At 58.0% G+C, this 24,035-nt stretch overlaps 5 protein-coding genes across 5 annotated transcripts; 2 read left to right on the top strand and 3 right to left on the bottom strand.

Moving 5' to 3' along the window:
- Positions 1-5,222: 5,222 nt before the first annotated feature.
- On the top strand, positions 5,223-6,805 carry BXZ73DRAFT_107900 (uncharacterized protein; the record flags this gene model as incomplete). Its single annotated transcript, XM_048017027.1, has 4 exons — positions 5,223-5,502; positions 5,671-6,311; positions 6,372-6,711; positions 6,768-6,805. 4 exons carry the CDS (start codon positions 5,223-5,225, stop codon positions 6,803-6,805), a joined length of 1,299 nt encoding a protein of 432 aa, XP_047871499.1.
- A 455-nt stretch (positions 6,806-7,260) lies between these two features.
- BXZ73DRAFT_107899 (uncharacterized protein) lies at positions 7,261-8,858 on the bottom strand (the record flags this gene model as incomplete). Its single annotated transcript, XM_048017026.1, has 4 exons — positions 7,261-7,298; positions 7,357-7,696; positions 7,756-7,770; positions 7,824-8,858. The coding sequence occupies 4 exons, from the start codon at positions 8,856-8,858 to the stop codon at positions 7,261-7,263; spliced, it is 1,428 nt and encodes a 475-aa protein (XP_047871498.1).
- Positions 8,859-10,996: 2,138 nt separating this feature from the next.
- BXZ73DRAFT_107898 (uncharacterized protein) lies at positions 10,997-11,209 on the top strand (the record flags this gene model as incomplete). The annotated part of the gene is made up of 2 exons (XM_048017025.1): positions 10,997-11,008; positions 11,069-11,209. The coding sequence occupies 2 exons, from the start codon at positions 10,997-10,999 to the stop codon at positions 11,207-11,209; spliced, it is 153 nt and encodes a 50-aa protein (XP_047871497.1).
- Positions 11,210-11,614: 405 nt separating this feature from the next.
- On the bottom strand, positions 11,615-12,651 carry BXZ73DRAFT_107897 (uncharacterized protein; the record flags this gene model as incomplete). Its single annotated transcript, XM_048017024.1, has 2 exons — positions 11,615-11,647; positions 11,704-12,651. 2 exons carry the CDS (start codon positions 12,649-12,651, stop codon positions 11,615-11,617), a joined length of 981 nt encoding a protein of 326 aa, XP_047871496.1.
- A 1,744-nt stretch (positions 12,652-14,395) lies between these two features.
- On the bottom strand, positions 14,396-15,064 carry BXZ73DRAFT_4209 (uncharacterized protein; the record flags this gene model as incomplete). Its single annotated transcript, XM_048018891.1, has 3 exons — positions 14,396-14,602; positions 14,675-14,780; positions 14,859-15,064. Coding segments are annotated over 3 exons (519 nt in total), but the record flags the coding sequence as incomplete, so codon positions are not given.
- Between the last annotated feature and the right edge of the window lie 8,971 nt (positions 15,065-24,035).

The raw sequence follows: 24,035 nt of genomic DNA, 5'->3' as shown, positions 1-24,035 counted from the left end.
GTCGGGAAATGAGCGATAGAACACGGGCGGGAGCGGGGATGGCGACGTACCGATGTTATCGACCCGCCGGAGGGCAGGCGCGTCACAGCCGACGCGGAGGTCGTCCAGAAAGTGACGCAGGGCGCGAGTCGGTACAGGTCGGCGATGCGGCGGACCGTCAGCGAGCAGAGAGAACGGGTCCAGCGGGGCCAGGGCACAGTCTGTCGATTGCGGGGGCATCGGTGATACGCACCTAGCTCCGCTGAGCGCGTATACTGTATGTCCGGCGCTCGTTATGTCCTCATCCGCGCATTACCATCCCGACCACCTCCGCTGTTACTGTTGCTACATTGCTTACATATGCACTAGTATATCTACCGTAGCTCGCCGTCGTCGCAATACAGCTTCTCTCGTCCGGTTTGGTGCCGGAGAGCGTCGTCTCACCCAGTTTCCGTCTGCAGTCGCGTCTCCGTCTCGTTCTCGTTCTCGTTGTCTTGTCCACGCCCACGCCCTCTCTCCGCCTCTCTCTCCCTTCTCGGTGTTTCCCACTGGCGATCCTCACCCACTCGCACACCGTAGCGCGACTCCCGGGTTGCCCTGCACATCATCGGAACTACTTGGATCAAATCGCGATCCCTAGTTTGACGTCGAGGGTGGCCAGGTCGGGACACTGCGCGGCGAGCATGTCCGCGGTCCGGTCCGCATGGCAGTGGTGGAGGCGGACATGACGAATGGCAGGGAGGAAGGGCAACGTTTAGCTGCCGAGGACCGTATCGGGTTCGTACTCGGACAAGCGGAAGGTGTGAAGATGAGGAAGGGACGATTAAGGCTTGTAGCAGAGTGGGAAGGCTTGGTGCAGGTTCGGGGCGGGAGTCGTAACGCAACAAGCTTGAGCGAGCCGGAGGTGCCCAAGCTCTGGCGCTCTGATAACACCCAAAGCACCGCGAGAATGCGCCGTGATCATTGAATGTCGGCAAGCTTCTGCAGCTGCCGTTACTTCGATGCGCTTGCAATGGTAATGAATCGGCGGTCTAGATACAGGACGTCATTGTCGACCGACGGTAGACTGCTTGAAAATGGACTGCATCGGCGGCGGCGAAAACGTCCTCACACTCGTAAGACGCATCTCGTACCACACGCCCTCGGAGTAGCAGGGGTATAATGTCGTTGCAAAAACATAGTGCATCGAGCTTACATAGCACAGAGCTTCAAAGAATCATCAGCCTTAACACGTTACTAAAGGGGGGAAATTCTCATATCGTAGTTTACTTGAAGCAGCGGCGCACACAGTGCGCAAATTCCACAAGGTGTCCATGAAGGCCTTCCCGTGTTGTGTCTCATGGGGATGCAATTGGCGTGTAAGCTGGAGGAGCGTCGTTCCCTTGGAATGCGGCGGCGGCGAAACGGCGCCCGAAGTTGAAACGCCGCGGTGGGGGAGCGGCGCTGGGAGGAGATTGTAGCAGCGGGGAACGTCAGGAAAAGCCTCCGCCGCCACGCTTGCGATGTGCGAGAGTCTGTCTGCAGGAGAAAAAGCGCCCTCGGAGTCGCGTCGAGGCGACGGCGAAGGCAACGACCGGGGGACCGTCAAGGTCGGGCGAGTGCCAGTTGGAGCGCGCGTGTACGCTGCCACTCGGGCTCTCGATGCCGCCGTCCTGGAAGAGTGAGGACCCTCAGACTCGCAAGTCGTCTCTCAGATAAGACGATCGACACTCACGTTTGTATGGCGCGTCTCATGCTGCCGCTGCAGCTCCCGGATCTGGCGACAAGTCGCGCAGTCGTCCTCGTGCGTTCGGGCGTGCTGCCCATCCTCTCCCACTCCCCCAATTCCCGCCCCCGTCCCATGTACGTGAGGGTGTGCTCCCGCGTGCACCGTTAGCGACGGGACGCCCGTGTGTCTTGCCTGCGACGCATTCGCCATTGGGGCCGGGTGACGGATACCGGAATAGGCACATGATACCAGTTGGTGCTGGCCTGAGACCCCGTCGTCGCATTCGGTTCGCGCTTGAGTTTTGCGGCGCGATGAGTACTATCGCTGGCGCCGCTGATGTTCTCCTGGTCAACACGTTCGCCGGCGCCGTTGATGTCTCCTGGTCGCCGCGGCCTGCGCGCGTGCTAGCTCCGCTGCGGTACGTGCGCGAGAGCTTTCGCGAACGCCCCATTTGAAAAGCATCCCGAGCAAAGAAATCCCGATTAGACCGCCGATGATGCCGAGGGTGTAGCGGAGAGAGGGCACATTGGAGAAGATATCCCGCCGGACAAAGGTCGTAGTCATTGCGGGCATGGGGAGGTGAGGGGCATCCGCCCTGGAGGGCTCAAGGCAAGCAAGGTAGGCGACGGGGCAGGTGGGAGCGTGTCATGCGCGGAGAAAGGCGTCCTCCTTTTGTGGACACCAGAGGCCCGTCGAGTTCCCGTGCCCGCCGAGGGCTGGATTTCGGTACTGTGCCTTGGGCTGGGTGGGCACTGGGCTATGTGGTCGGCAAGGGGCTGGCGGCTTCTATCTAGAGTCATCGAGCCTTCTGACCCCTTCAGCTGGCAGGTGGGATCACTTCTGAGCTTCAACTTTTGAGGCGGTGTATGCACCCGTTTATTGATACGAAGTTGGTTTTGACGCAAAATGATCCACCGGAAACGGAGAACGGTAGCAAGCGCACTCTGTTCCAGGTTCGGGGAGCAAAGTGAGTTCCATACGCACAACCTACGTGCGGATCATGTGAGGCATTTCGTAGTGCGGGGATACTTGAGGAGGCTCATTGCGGCTGTGGGTGGTCTGCAGCTCCGAATGATTGAGATATACAAGAGGCCTAAACGTAATCGATTAATCCCCGCCCACCTTGTCGTGTCATTGGCGTTCAAGAAGAGCTTGGCGAAGTCGGAGAAGTACGGCGGTGTGAGGGCGCGCGGGTGCTTATTGGATCCCAGAAATAATCTTGACAGTGACATGTGACATGTGCCGTGCATGCACTGTCAGTGCTACGAGTACAAGGGACGAGGTCTGCGATGTCATGATCCACGCGTGGTCAGTCACAGCGTACCATAAGAGCGGAGGCTATGTGTATGGCTGTGAGAAAGAGGCAGCAACCAACGCTGAAGCAGCGTCCAAAGAGATCCAGACGACACAGTTCTGAACATGACAAATGTCCGTAATGCAACTCGACCGTTTAGATATCTCTATCTATCAGCACACTGTGTCTCCTTCACACACTCCCGCGACTCTCTACAAGCTTCTCGCGATCCGTACTCCGATGCCACGAGCCCGGCCACTGTGTATCTCTTGGGAAGCCCTCCACAACCGCCTTATGCCGCATCGGCCCCGCACTGAACATGCGCTCGGACGCAGAGACGCGATTTGCGTTCGCCGACGTCTCTCCCATCGCCGACTCCTCCGCCACGCCCACAGCCTCGCGTCACTCACCCGCGATCGCTTCCAGCCCGTCCTCCAACGCGACCCCTGCCTCGCAGACGCTCTCGTGAGCCCCGCCCGCCTAACGAGCCTCCATCACCACAATGGACGACTCAGCCCCGAAGCTCAGCGCTGGACGGACTCCCCTTCCCACACGCCCCGCCAGCTCTCGCCCGCCCACGCGCACCATCCCTGCCTCCCCCGGGACGCCGAAGTTCCCACGCAACTGTACGATTTCATAGGCCACCTCCCGCGCGAGCCTGTTCCGCAGGGCTTGCGTCTCCTCTTGGAGACACGAGCCGGCCCCCCATCGCTCACGACGCTGGCGCTCCGCAAACTCGCGCCGCGGTATCCCCTCTCCGAGGCACACACATTGCACTGGAGGTTGTGGAGCGCTGCGAGGGCTGCTGTCGCTGGTACCGGTAGCGGTGGGGACGGGGAGAGTGCAATGGGACGAAGGAGGACAGCGGTGAGCACCACTCCGCAGGCTGGTTGTTTCCCAGCCGGAGGAGGTCATGCGCATCGCCTGGCTTTTGTGCGCGTCCTGAGCGCGAGCACGTTCGATACGCACTAGGGGATGGACATTGCGGGAGAGGGAGAAGGGGAGGAAACCATCGAGTCAAGGACCGAGCCCTCACACGGACGCTGACTCGATGGTTTCGCCAACGGAGATCTCTTCCTACCCGAGCGAGGACAAGTTGTGCAGAGTGCGAGTCGGAAGTGCTCACCTTGGCGTACCTCTACCACACCTGAGGCCGCAACTCGCCCGCAGCTTGATTTGTTGCGCGTGGTGTCTCCAGACGCGCTCGTTAACATCGACCCGACCGCGCTGGGTGGCGGGTTTTTCGCGGAAACGTTGATACAGGGGTTGCATGACGCACCACGCCTGGGATGCCTGAACGTCTATCTCAACATTGATGTCTTCGTGGACGGTGGGGGAAATGTGGGCCCTGAACGGATGCATACCATTCTCAGTGACCACTCCCGGTGCCCTCCAGCGCGATCCTGTCGACATGCCCCTCGAACGCATCCATGTTGTCGTGCTTACCATACCCCGGGTGCTTTCTTGGAAGCCCCGGAGATCTAACTCGATACCGACATGGAGAAGTTGATGCGTACCGACGCAAGAGCAGACGGGGTGAATGGGATAACATGTCTGAAGATGCTGGATGGCGGATTTGAGGGGGTGATCGGTTGCGGATTTCGCGCCGAGCAGGTGGTGTTGGGACTGCCAGTGACGCGCAAGTGAGAGAGACACCAGAGGTGGAAGGTGCTGTAGATGGTGAAAAATCAAGTCATCACAGAGGCGATGGAAGCGGGAGACGGATGAACGAGAGGCTCGGCGCTCTTGCTGATTTGCGCGCCAATCTTCGTCAGCTACTCAACGTCGACGTCCATGTCGACGTCAACAACAATACTTCCTAGCGGGCCCCCTGCTCGAAGCGACAAGCCTTCAAGTCTGTTTTTCCCCAAAGACTCCTTTGTGGCCTAGAACAACCATGCATCCCTCAGCGACCATCCCACTATGATTGGGCTTCCACGCCGCAACGCCCGTAAGCAGGGCGGCCTTCTCGAGCGCGTCCTTCTGTGGATGTGCTCGTGAAGGTCCTCGCCAACTCCTCGCCGAATAATAGTACATATACTGAGCGGCTACTAATCTAATCTACACCGACGTTGGCGCCGAGACAAGCCGCGGCGCTGCCTCCTGTTGCCCCTACGTCACGTACCACCACGACGGGGTAAACAGGAGTCCACAAGCAACATCTGTATGTTCAGGGCAAGTGCTATCTTGCGGTTATTACTCATTCCAGCGTGCTAATTTATCCCTTTCCAGGTTCCCTCTATGGCACTCATCTTCGACCGTCTCAACGACGATATTTTCCTCATCATCCTCTCCTATCTCCAGAGGCGAGACCTGTCCGCCTTGTCGCTCACCTGCAAACATTTCCATAAGCTTTCCTCTCCAAGACGCTGGACCGCTCTTGCGACACATAAGGCTTTATATGTCTCCTGGTGGCATGATAATATCGGCACCAACGCTCGTTATGTCCGTGAGATACTGGTTGTTGTCAACGAAAGGGCTCCTATGCTCCCCGATGTCTTGTTCGCAACCAAGAACATCCGTGCACTTCATATGTTCCATTTTTCTCACCTCTCTTGCGATCCCCGTCTTTCTGTGGCCCTCGCAGGACTGCGCGAACTCCGGACACTCTCTTGCCATTGGGTCCGGGACACAATACTGCCGACGATCCAAAGCATCCCCTCTTTAAATCTCACATACCTTTGTCTAGGCTTTGAAGGGGGTCCAAGCGTTTCCGGCGATCTCCTCTCCCTCCTCTCCGCCATCAAATCCTTTCCTCGCCTGTATGTTCTCATTCTAAAGCACTTCACGCCGACCACTGCTGTCGACATTGCTTGCCACCCGTCATTCCCCTCCATCCAACAGCTCACCCTCCACGACGTGACGGAGCCTGCTACGGATCTTTTTTATCTCTGTCCCAACGTCACCTCCCTGAGACTCGGTCTCAACGTTTTCCATCAAGCTCACGAATCTCGACCGAGATGGCGTTCCTCACCGATCCCTCGACTCACCCTCACGGCTCTCCGCATGGAGGCAAGAGACTTCATGGTCTCGTTTCTGGAGCAACGACCCATGCGCGCGACACACGTTCGACTATCCGCGCTCTGGGAGTTCACATGGGACGGTATCTCGTCCATGCAGGACGAAACCGCGTCCCAATTAGCCTGCGTTCTCACCACGCTCACCCCGCGCTCCCTCTACCTAGAAATACCAGCGATTTTGTGCGCCGATCTGTCTGATCGCACAGGAACTCTCTGGCAAGAGGTCGCCGCGGCCGCCCCGCACCTGCGCGCGCTCGTGCTCCATGTGGACTCATCCCTCTCGGACGACGATACCAGATGGGCACCCCCGGTACGTCGCGCTCCTGATCCGAGCGCGCCCCTCGCTCACCCGACGTGCGTCACACGCCAGGATGCGCTCGTGGCGGAGCTCGCCCGACTCACGCTCACCTGCGTCCATCTCAAGGCGGACCCATACTTGTGCTGGCGGAAGGGGGACGCGGACCGCCCACGCCTCCGCGCGCTCGCCGCGTTCCCCGGGGAGCTCGCCGCGGCCATCCCCACTCTGCGCGTCGTGGGCGTATCGGATGGGTCGCGCAAGTTGGAGGGCCCGCGATCCACGCAGTGGTGGCGCGTCGAGGGCGGCGACGGCGATGGCGCGGTGCGGTCGCTGGTCGAGCTCTGGCGCGAGGACGGGGAGCGGGCGCTGCGGCTTGTGCAGAGCGAGGCGTTTTGTGCGTCCGATCTTGACGGTGAGGAGATGGTTCGAGTTCTGGTTTTATCCAGTGGCTGACTTGTAATCCTGTAGACATCTACTCGGAGAAGTGCCGTTACGTGAGGGGGTAAGCGGGGAACACGAGGGCGTCACGAAGACGTCCAAGACCCCGCCGTCGCGACTCGCCACGCGAATGAGGGAGACCGTATGCGAGGGGACTGTCCTCTCGCGCAGCGCCGGGTCATTCGACATGGGCCCGCAGACGGCAGAGCTCGGCGCGCAGGTTCTCGCGCACGTTGGTGGATGGCTCGCGGATGGGACGTTGGTGCATACGGTTGTGAGCTTCGCGGATGCCAGCAACTTAGGCGCGCCGTGGACTTACTAGTAGACGACGGGGTTTTGATTACCCCCAACTGGTATATGTACATGGGAGCGCGCGGACTCGAATGTAGCTCTGCCCTGGTATTTACATAAAGTCTTTCCCAATCGACGCTGCATGTTTTGCGGCACTCTCCACGCCACGCGCGTGCAGAATTGGACAGCGCAGTTGCGGAGGAAGGTTGGGCTTGAAACGGTGGCTCCCCGCTTACTCCCCCACGTATCGGCACTTCTCCGAATAGATGCCTACGGGAACGCATGTCAGCCGCTGCAGATAAGACCAGAAATCGACCCATCTTCTCACCGTCAAGATCGGACGCACAAAACGCCTCGTTCTGCACAAGCCGCAGCGCCCGCTCCCCGTCCTCGCGCCAGAGCTCGACCAGCGACCGCGCCGCGCCGTCGCCTTCGCCGCGCTCGATGCGCCACCACCGCGTCGATCGCACGCCCTCCAACCGGCCCCACCCATCCGATACGCCTACGACACGCAGTGTGGGAACGGCTTCAGCGAGCTCCCTGGGGAACGCGGCGAGCGCGCGGAGGCGTAGGAGATCCGCGTCCCCCTTCCGTTCCAACAATTCGGGGTCCGCCTTGAGATGAACACAGACGAGCGGGAGCTGGGCGAGCTCCGCCACGAGCGCGTCCTGGAGCGTGGAAGGCGTCCGGTGAGCAAGGACCGTGTTCGAACAAGAGCGCGACGTACCGGGGGCGCCCATAACTGCGGCCCTCGCCATCGGGGTGGCTGTCGTCGACTGAGTTCACATCGAGCACGAGCGCGCGCAGGTGCGGGGCGGCTGCGGCGACCTCTTGCCAGAGAGTTCCCGTGTGATCAAACAGCTTGCCATGCCATGTTGCTGATATCTCCAGGTAGAGGGAGTACGGCTTCAGCACGTCGAAGATGCGCGTGAATCGGGAATGTGTGGTCGAGATACCGTCCTGGGTGAAATTCCAGACCATGGGGAATCGAACGTGTGTTGCGCGCAAGGCTTGCTGTTCCAGCAACGAGACTATGAGGTTTCTGGCATGCATGTGCAGAATCGTGAGGGTGAGTCGAGGGATCGGCGAGGGCCCGCGCCATCTCGGTCGGGATTCGAGAGCGCCCGTTTTGTGCGGATGATAGAGACTAAGTCTCAGGGAGGTGACGTTGGGACAGAGATAAATGAGATCTGTCGCTGCGAGCCCGGTGACATTGAAGGTGAGATCCTGGATTGAGGTGAATAGCGGGTAGTTGGCGATGTCGATGGTGGCTGGATTAAAGCGCTCTAGAATCAGAGCATACAGACGAGGGAAGGATCTGATTACGGAGATGAGGGAGGGGAGGTCGTCGCAAGCGTGTGTTCTCCCTTTATAGCCTAGACAGAGGCTCGTGAGATTGGGAGAGGGGATGTTTTGGATCGTCGGCAGCATGTTGTCCTCGACCGAATCGCAAGAGAGTTTCCGGAGCTCGCGCAGGCCTGCGAGAGCCATAGAAAGACGTGGGTTGTCATGGAGGAGAGCCGAACGGAATAACTCGAGGGAAACGATGTTCTTGGTTGCAAACAAGACATCAGGGAGCGTCGGTGCACTGTCGAGGTCGACACAGATCGCCATCTCACGGACATAATGGGCGTTGGTGACGAGATTCTCATGCCACCAGGAGACGAAGAAGGCCCGGTCTATCGAAAGGACTGCCCAGAGTCTTGGAGAGGAAATCATATGGCAGTGTTTGCAGGTGAGCGACAAGGCGCAGAGGTCTCGCTTTTCGAGATAGGAGAGGATGAGGAGGAGAATATCGTCGTTGAGACGATCGATGATGAGCGCGGCCATGGCGGAACCTTGGAAGGGATAGATTAGCACGCAAACATGGATAATAATCGCAAGATGGCACTTGCCTTAGAAGAAGTCGAAGGGGCCTTGGCAAGTGAACGTATGCGACGTGTCTGGAAGATCTGTTGGTGCTCCGTGCGTCGTGGTGGACACTTCCGGAGGACCTCGGCAGCGCATAAGCGCTTAGTATGTCGCGGCCCGCTTCACTGAGTCTTGTCACGGACGCGTATGGTCACGCTCACCGACTATCGTCTCTGCCACCATCCCGACCACCTATCTTAAGCTTGCTCTCTTGATTTACGCTGCTGTCTACTCCGTCTACGGCCGCTCTCCATGAACACCCCGCAAACTCCTCGTAGGAGTGCCAGTCGACGCGGAGCGGGACAGCCAAGTTTCGCAGCATGGCCGCCGACATCTCACTCCGACGTCGTCCCCTCCATCCATCCATATTCTCGCTCCGCTTGCCCGCTTGGCTATTGAAGACGCGGAAGAGCTCGCCTTGGACAACTGAAAAGCCCACTTCTACCCCTCATTCTCTCGCCAGAACACCCACTGTGCCAATACAATAACGTACGGCAAGGCAATCTTCCCCAGGGACATCAAAAGCGACAACGACGCGATCTTCAGCGTCGGCGAAACCGTACTCGTGAAGACGGTAAGCAAGTATCCATACCCTAGCGTGGGAGTCATCGCGGCTATACAGAATGTCGAGGGCGGCGGATTCGGGGGGCATTCACCCCTGCGCGTACGTGTCCATTGGTTCTGTCGTCCACGAGAACTTCCTCCCCATCGCGCGAAGCGAGAGTTCTGCGAGGTGCGTCGTTCTCTCATTTCTCTGCAGAGCCCATAGCCGATGCATCCTCCAGAACGAAGTGCTACCATGCCTTCATCCGCGGTCATCTCCCGCTTACTGTCTATTCCTCTGCAGTGATCAAAGAGCCAGTCGACGATGCTGTGAACGACTTCTTCTTTTGCCGCCTCGCCATGAAACCGCCGGGGTCTCTACTACGAGCACAACTGGGCAGGCTTCCATGAGGCTGCGGTGCAGAGCAGCTCTGAGATGTGGCCGAATGACGACGCGTGGACGCTGAAACCCGCGCCGGAACCCCTGCACCCGGCAAGGACGATGGACCTCGACGGAACCGCGGTCACCCACGCAAGCGTCGTCGCCTCGCACCACCCGAGCCCGACGTCGAGTCTGAGGCGTCGAACTCCGAAGACGACTTCCATGGTTCCCAAGCCCCCTCTTCCTCCTCTGAAGACGAAGGGACGAAGACGACGTCTCCGACGAAGACCGCGCTCCGCGGACGCCCTCACGTCGCAAGCGCGGCGCGGTCCCGCGTACCCTTCACACGCCACAGACCCCACGGACACCGCGCCCCATGGACGACCGAGCGTCGAAAGCGCATCCGACCCCACACTCGAAGGCAGCGCTCAAGCGGCGGAAGAAGACGGCGCTGGCGGTGCGTCCGCCCCCGCCTGCGGAGGGGACGCTGGAGCTCGCGCTCGCGCGGGGGCTGGAGGGCGACGGTTGGGAGCGAGCGATGCATGTGCTGCACGTCGCTGCGAGGCCGAGGGCTCTGCTGTGTCGGGAGACGGAGTACGGACAGGTGTTGAGGGCGGTGTAGGAGCTGTTGGAGGAAGGGAGCGGCGGATGCATCAGTGAGTTTGCTTTCTGCTTCGTGCGGGGTGCGCGGGCTGAGGTTCAGACAGACATTTCTGGTGTCCTGGGGACTGGGAAGACTGCCACGGTACATGCGGTAGTGAGGGAACTGAAGCGGATGGCTGAGAGTAATGTGAGTCGGTGACTTGAAGGCTTCGAACGAGCTCTCATTTGCGCCCATGAGCGGACATCAGGTCGGACTGTCTGGAGGGCACGCATGGTGAGCGTCTTTGAATTTCTTCAGCGACCACCACGTTGAGCCATGCACACCGTCGTCCTAATGGACGAATTAGACCAACTAATGACGGCGAAGCAGGACGTCATTTACAACTTCTTCAACTAGCCGACGCTGGCCGGCTCGAAACTGATGATGCTCGCCGTCGCCAACACCATGGACCTGTGTGAACGCGTGATGAAGGGTCGTGTTCGCAGTTGTCTCGGTATGTCTTCCTGACGTTGCCCGTTCACACCTCTTATGACCATGCAGGTATGACCCGAATCAACTTCCTGCCCTACATTGGTGCTGGACTCGCTTCTGGCGTCGCAGGTGGTGATCTGGGAGGCCGGCGCGGTGGTCGCGCGGAAGGCGGAAGAGGAGCGGCGGGTGGCCAACCTGGAGTACACGGAGGTGGAACGCGTGCTGGGCGAGGTCGGCGGTGCGAAGTGGCGCAACGCGTTGCATGTCTGATGTACGTATTACATGGCCCGTTTCACTCCCGTACAGTTCGCAACATGTTCTCTACCGCGGCTTCGCCGTGATCGCTCCAGATGCGCTCCAGTGCCCGTGTGCCATCCTTGTCAACGACACGGAACCAGCACCAATCTTTCGGCTCCCTTGCGGTATAGCACCCCAAATAGCTGTCGTAGACCGGGTCCTCGGGACGCAGTTTGTATGAATGCAACACGTGTGCATCGGAGAGAGAGAGATATTGTAGACGCGGTAGGGCATTGGCAAGCGGCTGACAGATCGCCCGCAGCATTCTTGGGGCGTGTGCCGGCCCAACTGGCTCGCCATCTTCGCAGCAGTAGCAGTCCTTGTCGTTGTACCTGTGGTTGTGCTGACTCTGTCGGGGCGCCCACAGCGCGAGGTGCTCTACCGGCAGAGGTGCCAGCGCGTCTGGCAGCCCTGTCTGCAGAATCAGTCAGCCCAGTCAACGCGCAGTGTGCACGTCACACACTCACCAGCCACTGCCACCTGTTCGAGTCTTCCTTCGCCTGTTCCTCCTCCACCCTGAGCACGAGCGACCGCACGCTCGGCCCCTCGCGCGCCAGCCGCGCCCACAGCGTCCCCCCGCCGAAACCGGCGCCGCCGACGGTCACCGCGCACGCGAGGCGCACGGGCACCGCCGTGCGCACCAGCGAGTACATCGCTTCCGAGTAGTCGGCCGCCGCGCCGAGCTCCTCGTCGTCGGAGTCGAATCCCTCCTCGGGCTCGTCCCCGTGCGCGAGCACGCCCTCGAAGCCCGGCGGGATCCTCCACGCCGGGCCCTCGCACCCCGTGCGCAGATCGAGCGAGGCGAGGTTGAGGACGTCGCAGCGGGCGGCGCGCGCCGCGGCGTACGGCAGGTCTTCGGCCGCGCGGACCTTGAGCGTGCGCAGGCGGGGCCACGCGCGCGCGCGCGGGTCGTCGGCGTTGTGCGCCTGCGGGGTAAGGTCGAGGCGGAGGATGATGTCGAGGGAGTCGAGGTTCGGGCAGCAGGCGACGAGCTTGTCTGCACAAGGGATTTCAGCGTCGTTGATTTGTAGGCGGCGAATGGAGGGGAAGGTTGGCTGGGATGTGACGTCTTCTGTCGAACCGTGTCCGAGAACGGAGAGGTCTTGGAGATGCGGGAGGCGAGATATGGCGCGGAGGAGGGATGCAAGGGATGATGAGTTACTGAAGCAGAAGCTGAACACCCTGACGCTAGGCGGAAGGAGGAGTCCCGACTCGAGGACCGCCTGATCAACCTGATTTTCAAGGTGAAGGACATGAAGTGAACTCAGGGAGCGTAGCGCAGCGTTGAGACAGGAGGAGTCCATAGTGATGCGTGGGAGGATGCTCCGAATGGTTAGAACGCGGAGGTTTGTCGCGGCAAGAAGTACGTCGCCGAGAAGATCTGCTCTGTCGGTCTCGTGTTCTTCCCCAGACATAGACAGGGAGAGATTTCTGAGGTATCTTGCCCTCACTTGACGACCTCCTACGGTGTTGTCACCCAGCAGGTATCGGTGTAGTCCGCGAAACATTGTGAAACTGTAGCATTCGACAAAAGCTGCAGCCTGGTGAATGGCTAGGTCGTATGCTGCTTTCGAGGTAAGCGAAAAGCTCAAAGCGTCGCCGTCGCGAAGGTGTAAAAGGATGGTGTGCAGGATGTCGTGGTTTAAAAGGGATAGGGTCCCAACACCCCCAGTTTCTTGTATCATCTGCGAGGTGGTGATCATCTAAGCATATCGACCGTGGATTTGAATGAACAACTCACGTCTCAGTGTATGGGAGCATGTGCTGGCGGCAGGATGCGTTTGAGAGGCCAAAAGATGCGGGAGGGGATCACTAGGGGCTGTGTATAGGAGTCTTCATACAGGCCCAGACGGCCGACTCCCTCAAGGGGTTACAGCTGGGTCCAGACTCCATGCCAGTCGGGTCGGGCGGAGTTTAATCTCGGCGTGTCTGCCGAGGATTCGGCAACTGTCGGCGTCCTTCACATCGCTCTTCCGACGCGTCTCCTGCGCAAGTGTCCTTCGAAGCGCTCTGTCCGGCTAAACTCCGCCCGAATTATCAACTGTGCTAATGTTCGCGCGAGGGGTCTATCGTTATGGACCCAGCTGTAGGGTTAGTGGAGTATATCTCGCCCAGGACCCCGGAAGGTTCGTGTTCGACGCCGACTCGACAGATCGAGCGGAATGATATCCGCGCGCACTGCGACATGCATTACGAGCACTAGCTAGTGTCTAGTGCACATGGTTCCAGGACCAACTCACGTTATATACTCCATCGCGCAGCTCTCCGTCTTCAAGTTCACGGGCCCACATCTTCTCAATCTCCCGCACGCCCTCTCTATCCGTGATCCGGAACCACCAATATCGGGGCGCGGAGAGTGGAAGTCGGGTGCGCGTCCGGAAGAACAACGGGTGTTTTCGTGTCGGCGTCGGCGAGGTAATGCAGGCACGGCAACGTATCGACGAGCGGCCGGTGCAGCACCCTGAGCGAGCCCAGAGCCTTCACGCGCGGTCCAGCCTCCTCCCCGTCTGCGCCGTCGCTAGTGTCACCGCGCGCCCGCGGCACCTACAGCGTGAGGTGCTCAGGCGGCAGCGCTGCCAACGCCGCTGGCACATCCGTCTGCTAGTGTCCAGCTGAAGCGTACCGGCTTCTCTCCCGCCCCGTGCGCGTAACTCACTAAATCACGGGACGCCAAGAACTACTCCAACACTTTGCCAAATCGTTCACGCACACAAGTATATGGTCTCGAAGGGCATCGATCGCACCGATTGCCAGTGGGGGCGTCGGAGCGCCCCAAAATCCATCCGTTGTACTGTACATACAACGCGCACGGCCAATCCAGTCCGTATTAGTAGTCCATGTCCGTTAAGCCAGAACCACAAAGTCCATCGCCACCGCTCACGCGCTCGCCGCCGCCATGCTACCCCTCCTGACCTTGACCATCCTCGCCTTAACCTTCTTTGCCGCAGCGGTCGCGCTCGCCGCGGCGGACGCCGTCCCCGTCGCCACATCGGACGCTGATGCGGACCCAGCGACGTCGGAGGCAGAGGCGGTCCCAGAGACGTCGGAGGCAGAGGCGGACGCGGATGCAGCCGCCGCCGTGCCGGACGCAGAAGCTGACGCGGGCGCAGCCGTCTCTGATGCGGAAGCTGGCGCGGACGCAGCTGTCTCTGACGCAGAGGCGGACGCGGACGCAGCCGCGGACGTGCCAGCTGCGGCCGTGCCGGACGCGCTGGCCGCACCGTCCGCGGACTGCTGAACGACGACGCAGTTCCCGAACCCGCCCGCGGTCTTGAACGAGACGATGCACTTGCCATCCGGACCGGAGCAGGTCATCCCCGCGGGGAGCTGGACGGTGAGCTGCTCTGTGCCCAAGCTCTTCGGGGACTGAGAGAGGGGAGCGGGAGTGGGAAACATCGTCAGCGGGGCGCTCGCGTCGGAGAAGGGAGACGGGCTGACCCTGGTGCCGTTCTCGACCATCGTCGCCGCGACGAAGCTGTCCTTGTCGCCCGTGCCCGTCGGGTCGACGAGGACCTTTGCGATCTCGCGCGAGCCGTCGACATTCCTGCAGACGGGGCGTATCGTGTCAGCCCAACGGGGACGAGCGGGACAGAGACAGAGACACAGAGAAAGAACAACGCACTTGTTGAAGTTGGTGATCGGGGCGGTGAAGGTGCCGTCCGCGGCGACCTGGATGGTGTCCGAGGACTCCATCGTCGAGGCGACGTCCGTCTTTCCACACGGCTTCTGGTTCGAGGGCCGCTGCACGTCCGAGCGCGCGGGTGTGCCGCTCACACCGAGCACGGGCGAGACCGCGGCGTGCGCGTGCGCCTGGAGCGCGGCGCCGAGGACGGCGGTGAAGGCAAGGAAAGTCTTGGAGAAGAGCATGGTAGCGGTGGTGGAAGTGGTGAGAGGCGAAAGGCGTGGAGTGAAGAAGGTACGGTGGAATGAGGGTCCGGCCTCGGGATGTGCTAGATGAAGAAGATGGGGGCGGAGGAGGTGAGCAAGCTGAAGATTGACAGAGGGCAAGAGAGGGCTTTATACATGACCGAGAGCGGGCCCATCCAAGGTTGAGGGCTCAGCGAGCGGGCACGGTCTGCCCGCACGCGCTCATCGGAAAAGCGTAATCGAAGCGCGCGGGTCGAACGAGCAACGGTATTGGCCGAGGGGCAGAATACAATTGCTCACCAGGTCTGGCGTCTGTAACCCGCTTCCTCCACTCCGCTTTGCGACGGGCAACAGGGGCCGTATCCTAGAAACCATGCTACAGCGGGGAAGAATTTCCACGATTCTCGAGTCTCCCGAGTGCGACTCCAACATGCATAGAGTTCCTGATCGACGGGGTGCGGAATGGTTCCTCCAGGCGTTGCTACGGCTCGTCTGGCAGATGGTCAATCGGCGAGCACTGACGGTGCGGGAGAATCAGCCATGCACATACTCCGCACTCTGTTCAGAACTTCGCATATATCCATCGGCCTGCAGACTATGACAGTAGCGTGGTATATTCAGAAAATCGGCCGCCGTCGGAATTGGTGAAGCGTGCTGATAATGCTGGTATACCACTCCAAGTCACGACGTGCAGCGACGACCTGGCCCCTGGATGTGGACGGGTTGCATCTCCAACCGGCCAGGACGCATTGAACGGGACGATAGAGACGTAAAAGGCTCACCTCAGGGCCATGGTGGACGCCGAGAACGGTGTTGGAATGAGAAGCCACACCGTCTGTCACTGTCAACAACGAACGCAAGCATCACCACACATGCGCCGGTATGGATGACACCAGGGGGTTTCCATTACTCCGCAGGTTGCATTCGAGCCATCCAAGGCTGGGAACCCGACAAGCTTGAGCCATATTGCAAGGAGGGTGTTCGGAGAAGAGCTGAGAGCAACGTGGACGCTATAGCTACCAGCTGCTGCGAGCTCGCGGTCTGGCTGCGCTTTGCTGATTGGGCGCTGGTATGAGGTTGTTGGTTCGATTCTCGGATTGGCCATCACCTTGGTGGTACTATTTTGCACACGACAGCACTCCGCAAAGATATGTACAAATATCACAGTGTAACTTGAGCGCCGATTTCACATCAAAGCCTCCTCTCCGAACGAGCTACGCGCCCTCCCTGCTGAGTATCTCTCGATGGGCGCTTCTCTCGTACCCGCCTTTCGGGATCTTCCGAATGGTATGAGGTGCCATAGACTGCAGAAACATCAGAACAGAATTCGGTGACTTGAGGACCGCCCATGCCGTGCGCGCGCGAGTAGGCTTCCCACCCGAGCACTGCCCTCGCTTGTTCTTCGCCGCGTTCGAAAAATCCACCGAACTCAAGGCTGCTTCGATGTATATCTTGCGTAGCTACGGGAGCGTGGCGCTCGCGCCCAGGACGGCTGGCTTCCCACAAACGAGACATTTCCGCCTAACGACATTCTAACTCGAAGGCGGTCTAACATAGCCGAGCGCCGATGGCACGCCTTCTGGTGGGAACCTGTGCACGACTCACCGGCGAACTCGGGGCTGTGGATCGTTGTCATTCATGGTTGGCTACATGAGCACGGTGAGTGAGCGCTCTAGATGCTTGTCCGTCGCGGGTTGCGCGTAGATGTGGAGCCCTGACGGCTGAGGCTGCTTCGAACTCGGTTGAACGTTCTTCCACAACATTTGCCTCTCATCCATCTCTGTACCTAGGCTGTCGGCGCTGTCCACGGGGTCGTCAGAGGCGTTCGAGGCGTTCGAGCTTCCACTGCCCAGTCCACGCCTTTGTTCTGCCGGACACTGGCGACACACTCCTCCTCGTCGCGTGCTTCACGTACGCGCGCTCCTTCGGTCCGGCTCTCCGCTTCTCCGGGCGTCGCGATCCCGGGAACGCAGCTATTCATGCCAGTGGCTGCTTTCACAGGATATGGGCTGTCTACGGGAGAATACCGCGTTCGATGTCATCCGCGGGTTCGTCAGACCCTGCTTCTGCGGACTGCCGTCAGCCTAGGCACGCGCACCGTGCACCGGACCATACGACATGGGCGCGACAAGTGCCAGACTCCAGTGGCGCGATCGATACGTCGCGTGCGCATGAATCTTTTCACGAACGATTATGAGCGCACTCGCCGAGGACGATGCAAACGCGTGAATGTGGATCGTGGTGTGTAATACGCACTCCATACAGCGGAGTCTGTGTGTCGCCATTAGTAGCTAAATTAACGCTCTGCAAGGGACACCGTACCCTGTGTTCACACTGGCAATCGTGTTCAGACGCGGTGCGGTGTAGACCTCGATGGTGTGACGCACATTGCCGGTGACTGAGTAGGGCGTATGCCCGAGTCGGTAACCTAACGGACGTAAACATCCGAACGATAACTCCAGATCAGGTGAGCGTTTTGACGACTCGGACCCAGACACGCAATCGGACTCACATGAGTTGCCTCCAATCTCGAATGACGCCGCCCATGGCGTACTCGTTGTCATAGGCGGGAGGACTATAAGGTAGCATACACCTCAGTGGCAGTGTGTCCACAGATCCTATGTAAGCTGCACATTGTGGACACAGCAGAGCTGTGGACACAAGATCCACTACAACACTGCATACACTACGAAGCAGGTTAATAGCATCATCAATAGTTTACTGAGTGGGTAAGGCTACGGGAGCCGTCGAACAAAATGTGCCATTAAACGAACAAATGGTCTGAACGCGGCTCGAACTCCGCACTGCCACTACAAACTAACAGTCACCGACGCTGATCCGACTGAGCCAACGGTCCCATATAGTGGTGGAACGTTTATGCCATATACCATGTTATCTCGGCCCAACAATACGATTATACCGCACTCCCTGCAGACACAATGTCCATTCTATATGCGTCAATCAACACCTCTGTGTATGCCATGTATTTATGGATGCAATTGTCTCACGATATACCCCATGACACTAGGCATGTACAGATACGAATGTAGTATGGACTGACGAGTTAAGTTCTCATATACATATACATACATGTTGTGTCCAGCGCACATAATTATACGGCAAGCACACAAAGCTGGAGACTTTCTGGCGGAAACCTTATATCAACCGCATAAGAGACCCTGCAACCGTGCTGTGTCCACAGCTTGTGTGCGGGGAATTCTGTGTCCACAGCAGCTAGCGTGAATTGCTGTGGACACAGCGAGTGCGCGGGGAGTTGCTGTGGACACAGTGAGTGTGTCAGGATTCCCTGTGGACACAGCTTACATACGGGGAATTTCTGTGTCCACAGCAAGCCAGCGGTGAATTGCTGTGGACACAGTGAGTGCGTGGGGAATTGCTGTGGACACAGCTTACATGCGGGGAATTTCTGTGTCCACAGCAAGCCAGCGGTTAATTGCTGTGGACACAGCGATTGCGTGGGGAATTTGCTGTGGACACAGCGAGTGTGTCAGGATTCCCTGTGTCCACAGCAAGTCAGCGGGGGATCGCTGTGTCCACAGCTTGTACGTGGGGGGTTTCCGTGGACACTGTTACCGTGCGGCGGTGGGCTGTGTAAACAGCTAATTTCCCGACACTTCTCATACAGTGCACACAGACCACACCTCTTCCAGACCTGTAATCAAGGCGAACGCGTACATACCACGACCAGACGAGCGCTCTCGCGCCTCCCACGGTCCCGTGGGCGCGACTTAGCGCTCGATTTCTGCGCACAGGGAGGGCGGGAAGCGAGTCCATCCGATTCGCATCACCGCCGCTCCCCGTTACACATCGGTGGAGTCGTGCGGGCATCTACGCGTGCCCCTCGGGCATTTTGTGGTCTGCGGGTGGCGCAAGCCGCGTGGACGCATGGGAATCCACGCAGCTCGCGAAACTCCGATCCAGGGTCGAGTACTCAAGCTCAAGCCAGTGGAGGCGATTGTAGGTTATACATGAGGCGGAGCATTTTAAGAGAACAGAAGTTGGGAGTATGTAAGTGTGTGTGGAGGAGAGGATGTACTCGAAGCTGCAGGGGCTATCGGGCACGCGGCTGGCGGCGGAGCGTTGACATGTGCCGCCGCTGTACAGCGTAGCGCCATCCTCGACTATGCTTGTGCGCCGCCACCCATCCCTCGTCTACCTCGCTCGGGAAGAGTCAACAAGAGTGAGGGCGAGTGAGCGGGCTCGAGTAAGTGTGGGACGCGGGAAGTCGAATGGAGGATGAAGGAAACAGATACGACGCGCTGCGGGAACGCGCGAGCGCGAGGAAGACGAGAAGGGGATAGACGCGGGGGAATGTACGGGGTCGCGCAAACGGGCGCTGGCAATGGCGAAGGCGAGGTCGAAGTCGTGGGCGAAGGCGTAGGCGTGTGCGAAGGCGTGGGCGTGGGTGAAGACGAAGTCGAAGGCGAAGGCGAGACGAAGTGAGCACACTGCACGCGTAGATGGAGCGGGCAAGTGAACTGCATAACACAAAGTAAAACACGAGTCTAAATACAGGAGGCGCACAGCGCGAGTACGTGGCGATGAAACGAGAACCTGCCGAAGCCAAGGGACGAAAAAATACAAAGCCGAAGCCAAATGTAAGGTAGAGGGACACGAGACACGGCGGAAGGGGCTCTAGTGAGGATGTAATAAGTGGACACAGACCGAAACAGAACGAGCCGAAACGGGGGACGCGAGAAGTGGATACAGAGACAGGAGCGAGAAAGAAAAGAGAAGAGACGAAACTAAATAAAACGTACAAGAAGAGAACTAGGGTACAATCGCGAGAGGAAAGTGTGCCGAGCCGCGAGTGGTGGAGATCGAGGGCGCGCGGCGAAGGCCACGAGCGGGCGCAGAGAGCGCTACGTAGCATCCGTGTGCGTGGGTCTGGACTAGAGTGATGGCTTGTCGATCCCAGGGCGCTCGTGGGAGGATCGCGATGGGTGCGCGTGGCGGAATGGACGAGATGCGAGCACCTGGACCTCACATCAATCAGGTCCCCTTAGCCTGGGGCACGGGGGGATGGCCCGGTCAAGGAGACCTGAATCCGTGCTCCCCGCATGTTTGAATAATGTCCTCAATAAACCCGAGGCAGTTTCCCTGAAGGGAAGTATTCGAACGCCCTCCCCCCCCCCTCCCAAGTCCCCCAGCCCATCACGTGTCCCCATCCTTCAGATCTCCCATCAGTCCGCGTTATCTCTCCCGCCCCCGCACGCGTTATCTCCCGCGCCCACGCCCACGTTATCTCCCGCGTCGGCGCCGCGCGCCTCCCTGCCCCGCCACCCGTGCTCGCTGTGCCCGACAGTGAGCTCGCTGTCCCTGCACCCTGCCTCCCCTCCCTCCGTTTCCCTCCGTTCTTTTTGTAATCTACTTGTATTCAATGCGCACCTAATGGTACACAATTCAATAGCCACATTCCTGGGTGTGCCTGCACTGAGCCCTCAAACCTCCCAAAATGCGTGCAATAGGAACATATACAAGCACTCAATGATCGGCTAAGTCTGCATCAGATAGTGTATATGAGAGCTCTTATCTAATCGCAGGTGGATAGCTAGAGGGGTGCAGGTATGATGTCATATGTTATTTCAGAATGACATACCCCACAGTGATATGGATATACATATATCGTCTTATGTACACCCAGAATCGTACCTAGAGGTCATTCAGAGCGCGTTGCAAAAGAAGCAAGTGAATAAACGATGTCGTGGTGAGGATATGACATATGCACAGAAGGGGGAGTTGGCTCGAAAATGCGGCCTTCATATGTTTTTGTGTAGACCTCTGATCACTTCGCATCTTGTTGCATTACGTTTAATGTATATGGAGAGCTCAGATCGTGTTTGGTGCTTATCGGTGAAGGATTGAATACAGGCCATGGTATGTCATTATTCTATGACATAGAGTATAGCGATAGCATGTGCTCCGATTATTATTCTGAAAGGCGGAATAGAACGGGGTGTTCTTCTGCTCAACGATGCAGAAAAATCTTGAAGAATGGTGAGAAGTGGTTGAGATATGTCAGATGGGTCTAGAACGGCAGGTTGCACAAAGAACGCCCTTGAACCACCTACACCACTTTGCACACTTCAAGCTCATATGGCATATCTCAACCACTTCTCGACCATTCTTCAAGATTTTTCTGCATCGTTGAGCAGAAGCACCCCGTTCTATTCCGCCTTTCAGAATAACAATCGGAGCACATGTCATATCGCTATACTCTATGTCATAGAATAATGACATACCATGGCCTGTATCAATCCTTCACCGATAAGCACCAAACAACGATCTGAGCTCTCCATATACATTAAACGTAATGCAACAAGATGCGAAGCGATCAGAGGTCTACACAAAAACATATGAAGGCCGCATTTTCGAGCCAACTCCCCCTTCTGTGCATATGTCATATCCTCACCACGACATCGTTTATTCACTTGCTTCTTTTCGCAACGCGCTCTGAATGTCCTCTATGAACGATTCTAGGTGTACATAAGACGATAAATGTGTATGCCATATCACTGTGGAGTATGTCATTCTGAAATAACATATGACATCATGCCTTCACCCCTTCAGCTATCCACCTGCAAGTTCAGATTAAAGAGGCTCTCATATACAGCTAACTTATGCAGAATTTATCCCATCGATGGACTGCTTATATATGAACTATGTTGCACGCATTTTGGGGGATTTAAGGGCTCAGTGCAGGCACACCCAGCCAACTGTAGCTATTGCATTGTGTATCATTAGGTGCGCATTTAAAATACAAGCAGGTACCAAAAAGAACGGAGGGAAACGGAGGGGAGAGGCAGGCAGGGTGCAGGAACAGCGAGCCTCGCTGTTGAGGGCGGCGAGCACGGGTGGCGGAGGGCGAGGCGCCGGCGGAGACCCGGTGGCGCGCAGCGTCCGGATATACCGGGGCCATCAAGGGCGGGCGGCGGCGCGGCGCGGGAATCCGCTCACGCGTGCCGGGGAAGCGCGGAGGACGGCTGGGCCGAGCCCTCGGGATGTCGGGGAAGGGGGCGGGGACTTGGGCATGTGTCCGCGTTCTAACGTTCCCTACAAGCTTGTATCTTCGTCGATATCCGTAGAGGCACTACAGTTCGCAGGCTTAGAGACGTTTGCAGTTACCGAAAGTGGAATCACCCCGGGGGGTGATCACAGATCAATTGACTCTGATCTTGTGAGGTACAGGTGAGGACATTATTCAAACATGCGCGGGAGCACGGATTCAGGTCTCCTTAGCCCGGGCCATCCTCCCCCGTGCCCCAGGCTAAGGGGACCTGATTGATGTGAGGTCCAGGTGGATGCGAGAGGGAGATGGACGAGAGTCGGGCGTCGGCGCGCGGGCGCTAGCGTGGTCGAGGATGGCGCTGCACCATACAGCGGCGGCACGTACGTATCAACGCGTGTCATGTTCGTGACATACTAGTGCAACACTCTGCAGGCATGTGGGCAAGGCCACAGCCAGCCGTGGCCACTATCAGTTTGGATGATGCAAGAGATTTGAATGCATTGGAGGTGTGTGCCTTTCAGGCGCGACACTGGCGATGGCGCGCCGAGAAGGCCTGCGAACTTGATCGAACTGATGCTCAGGCACGGGGAGCGTGTGGAGAAATGACCGTCTCGGGCCGGCCGTGCGCCCTGCGCTATCCCCGAGGTCCCCGAGGCCCTGCCGTCCTCGATGCCCACGCCGCCATCAGTGGCCTCTGCCGCCTGGCCCTCGTGCTCGCCGTCCCCGATGCCACTGCGATATCATCGGACGCTGCGTCCGACTGGGTCTCGGCCGGCGCCTCCCCGCTCCGTCACCCGTGCTCATCGTTCCCGACAGCGAGCTCGCTGTCCTTCCGTCCTGCCCTCCCCTCCCATCCGTTTCCCTCCATTATTTTTAGCACCTGCTTCCATTTAAAACGCGCAATCAATGATATAAGATGCACCAGAGACAGTTTCCTGGGTGTGCCTGTACTGAGCCCTGACACCATCCAAAATGCGTGCAATACAGCAGCATACGCAAGCGTTAAACTGATCATCTATGTTCTGCATCAGATACTTGTAGACAATGGCTGCTTTAAATCAAAATAGTAGGTAGATAGGTGCAGAGGTGCAAGTGTGATGTCATATGTCATTTCAGAATGACATACTTCACAGTGATATGGTATACACATCAATCGTCTTGTGTACACCCCGAATCGTACCTAGAGGACATTCAGAGCGCGTTGCGAAAAGAAGCAAGTGAATAAACGATGTCGTGGTGAGGATATGACATATGCACAGAAGGGGGAGTCGGCTCGAAAATGCGACCTTCATATGTTTTTGTGCAGACACTCGATCACTCTGAATCTTCTTGCATTACGTTTATATGTGCACATCAAACACAGATCGTGGTTATTGCGCTTATCGGTAGAAGACTGGATGCTGGATACGGTATGTCATTATTCTATGACATAGCGTATAGAGAGGTGGTATGTGCTCCGATTGTCGTTCTAAAAAGCGGAATAGAACACGGTGAATCCCAGCAAAATGATGCTCAAAGAACCCTGAAAAAAGGTCAAGAATTGGCTTCGATATGTCAGATGGGCCTGGAATGAGAGGTTGTACATAGGACGCCCTTGAACCACCTACAAGACCTGGCACTCTCTAAGCTCCTCCGACATATCGAAGCCAATTCTTGACCTTTTTTCAGGGTTCTTTGAGCATCATTTTGCTGGGATTCACCGTGTTCTATTCCGCTTTTTAGAACGACAATCGGAGCACATACCACCTCTCTATACGCTATGTCATAGAATAATGACATACCGTATCCAGCATCCAGTCTTCTACCGATAAGCGCAATAACCACGATCTGTGTTTGATGTGCACATATAAACGTAATGCAAGAAGATTCAGAGTGATCGAGTGTCTGCACAAAAACATATGA

The sequence above is a fragment of the Epithele typhae genome (genome assembly GCF_022376455.1).
Source record: "Epithele typhae strain CBS 203.58 chromosome Unknown BXZ73scaffold_129, whole genome shotgun sequence".
Classification (NCBI taxonomy): domain Eukaryota; kingdom Fungi; phylum Basidiomycota; class Agaricomycetes; order Polyporales; family Epitheliaceae; genus Epithele; species Epithele typhae.
This window is presented reverse-complemented; position numbering and strand designations above follow the sequence as displayed.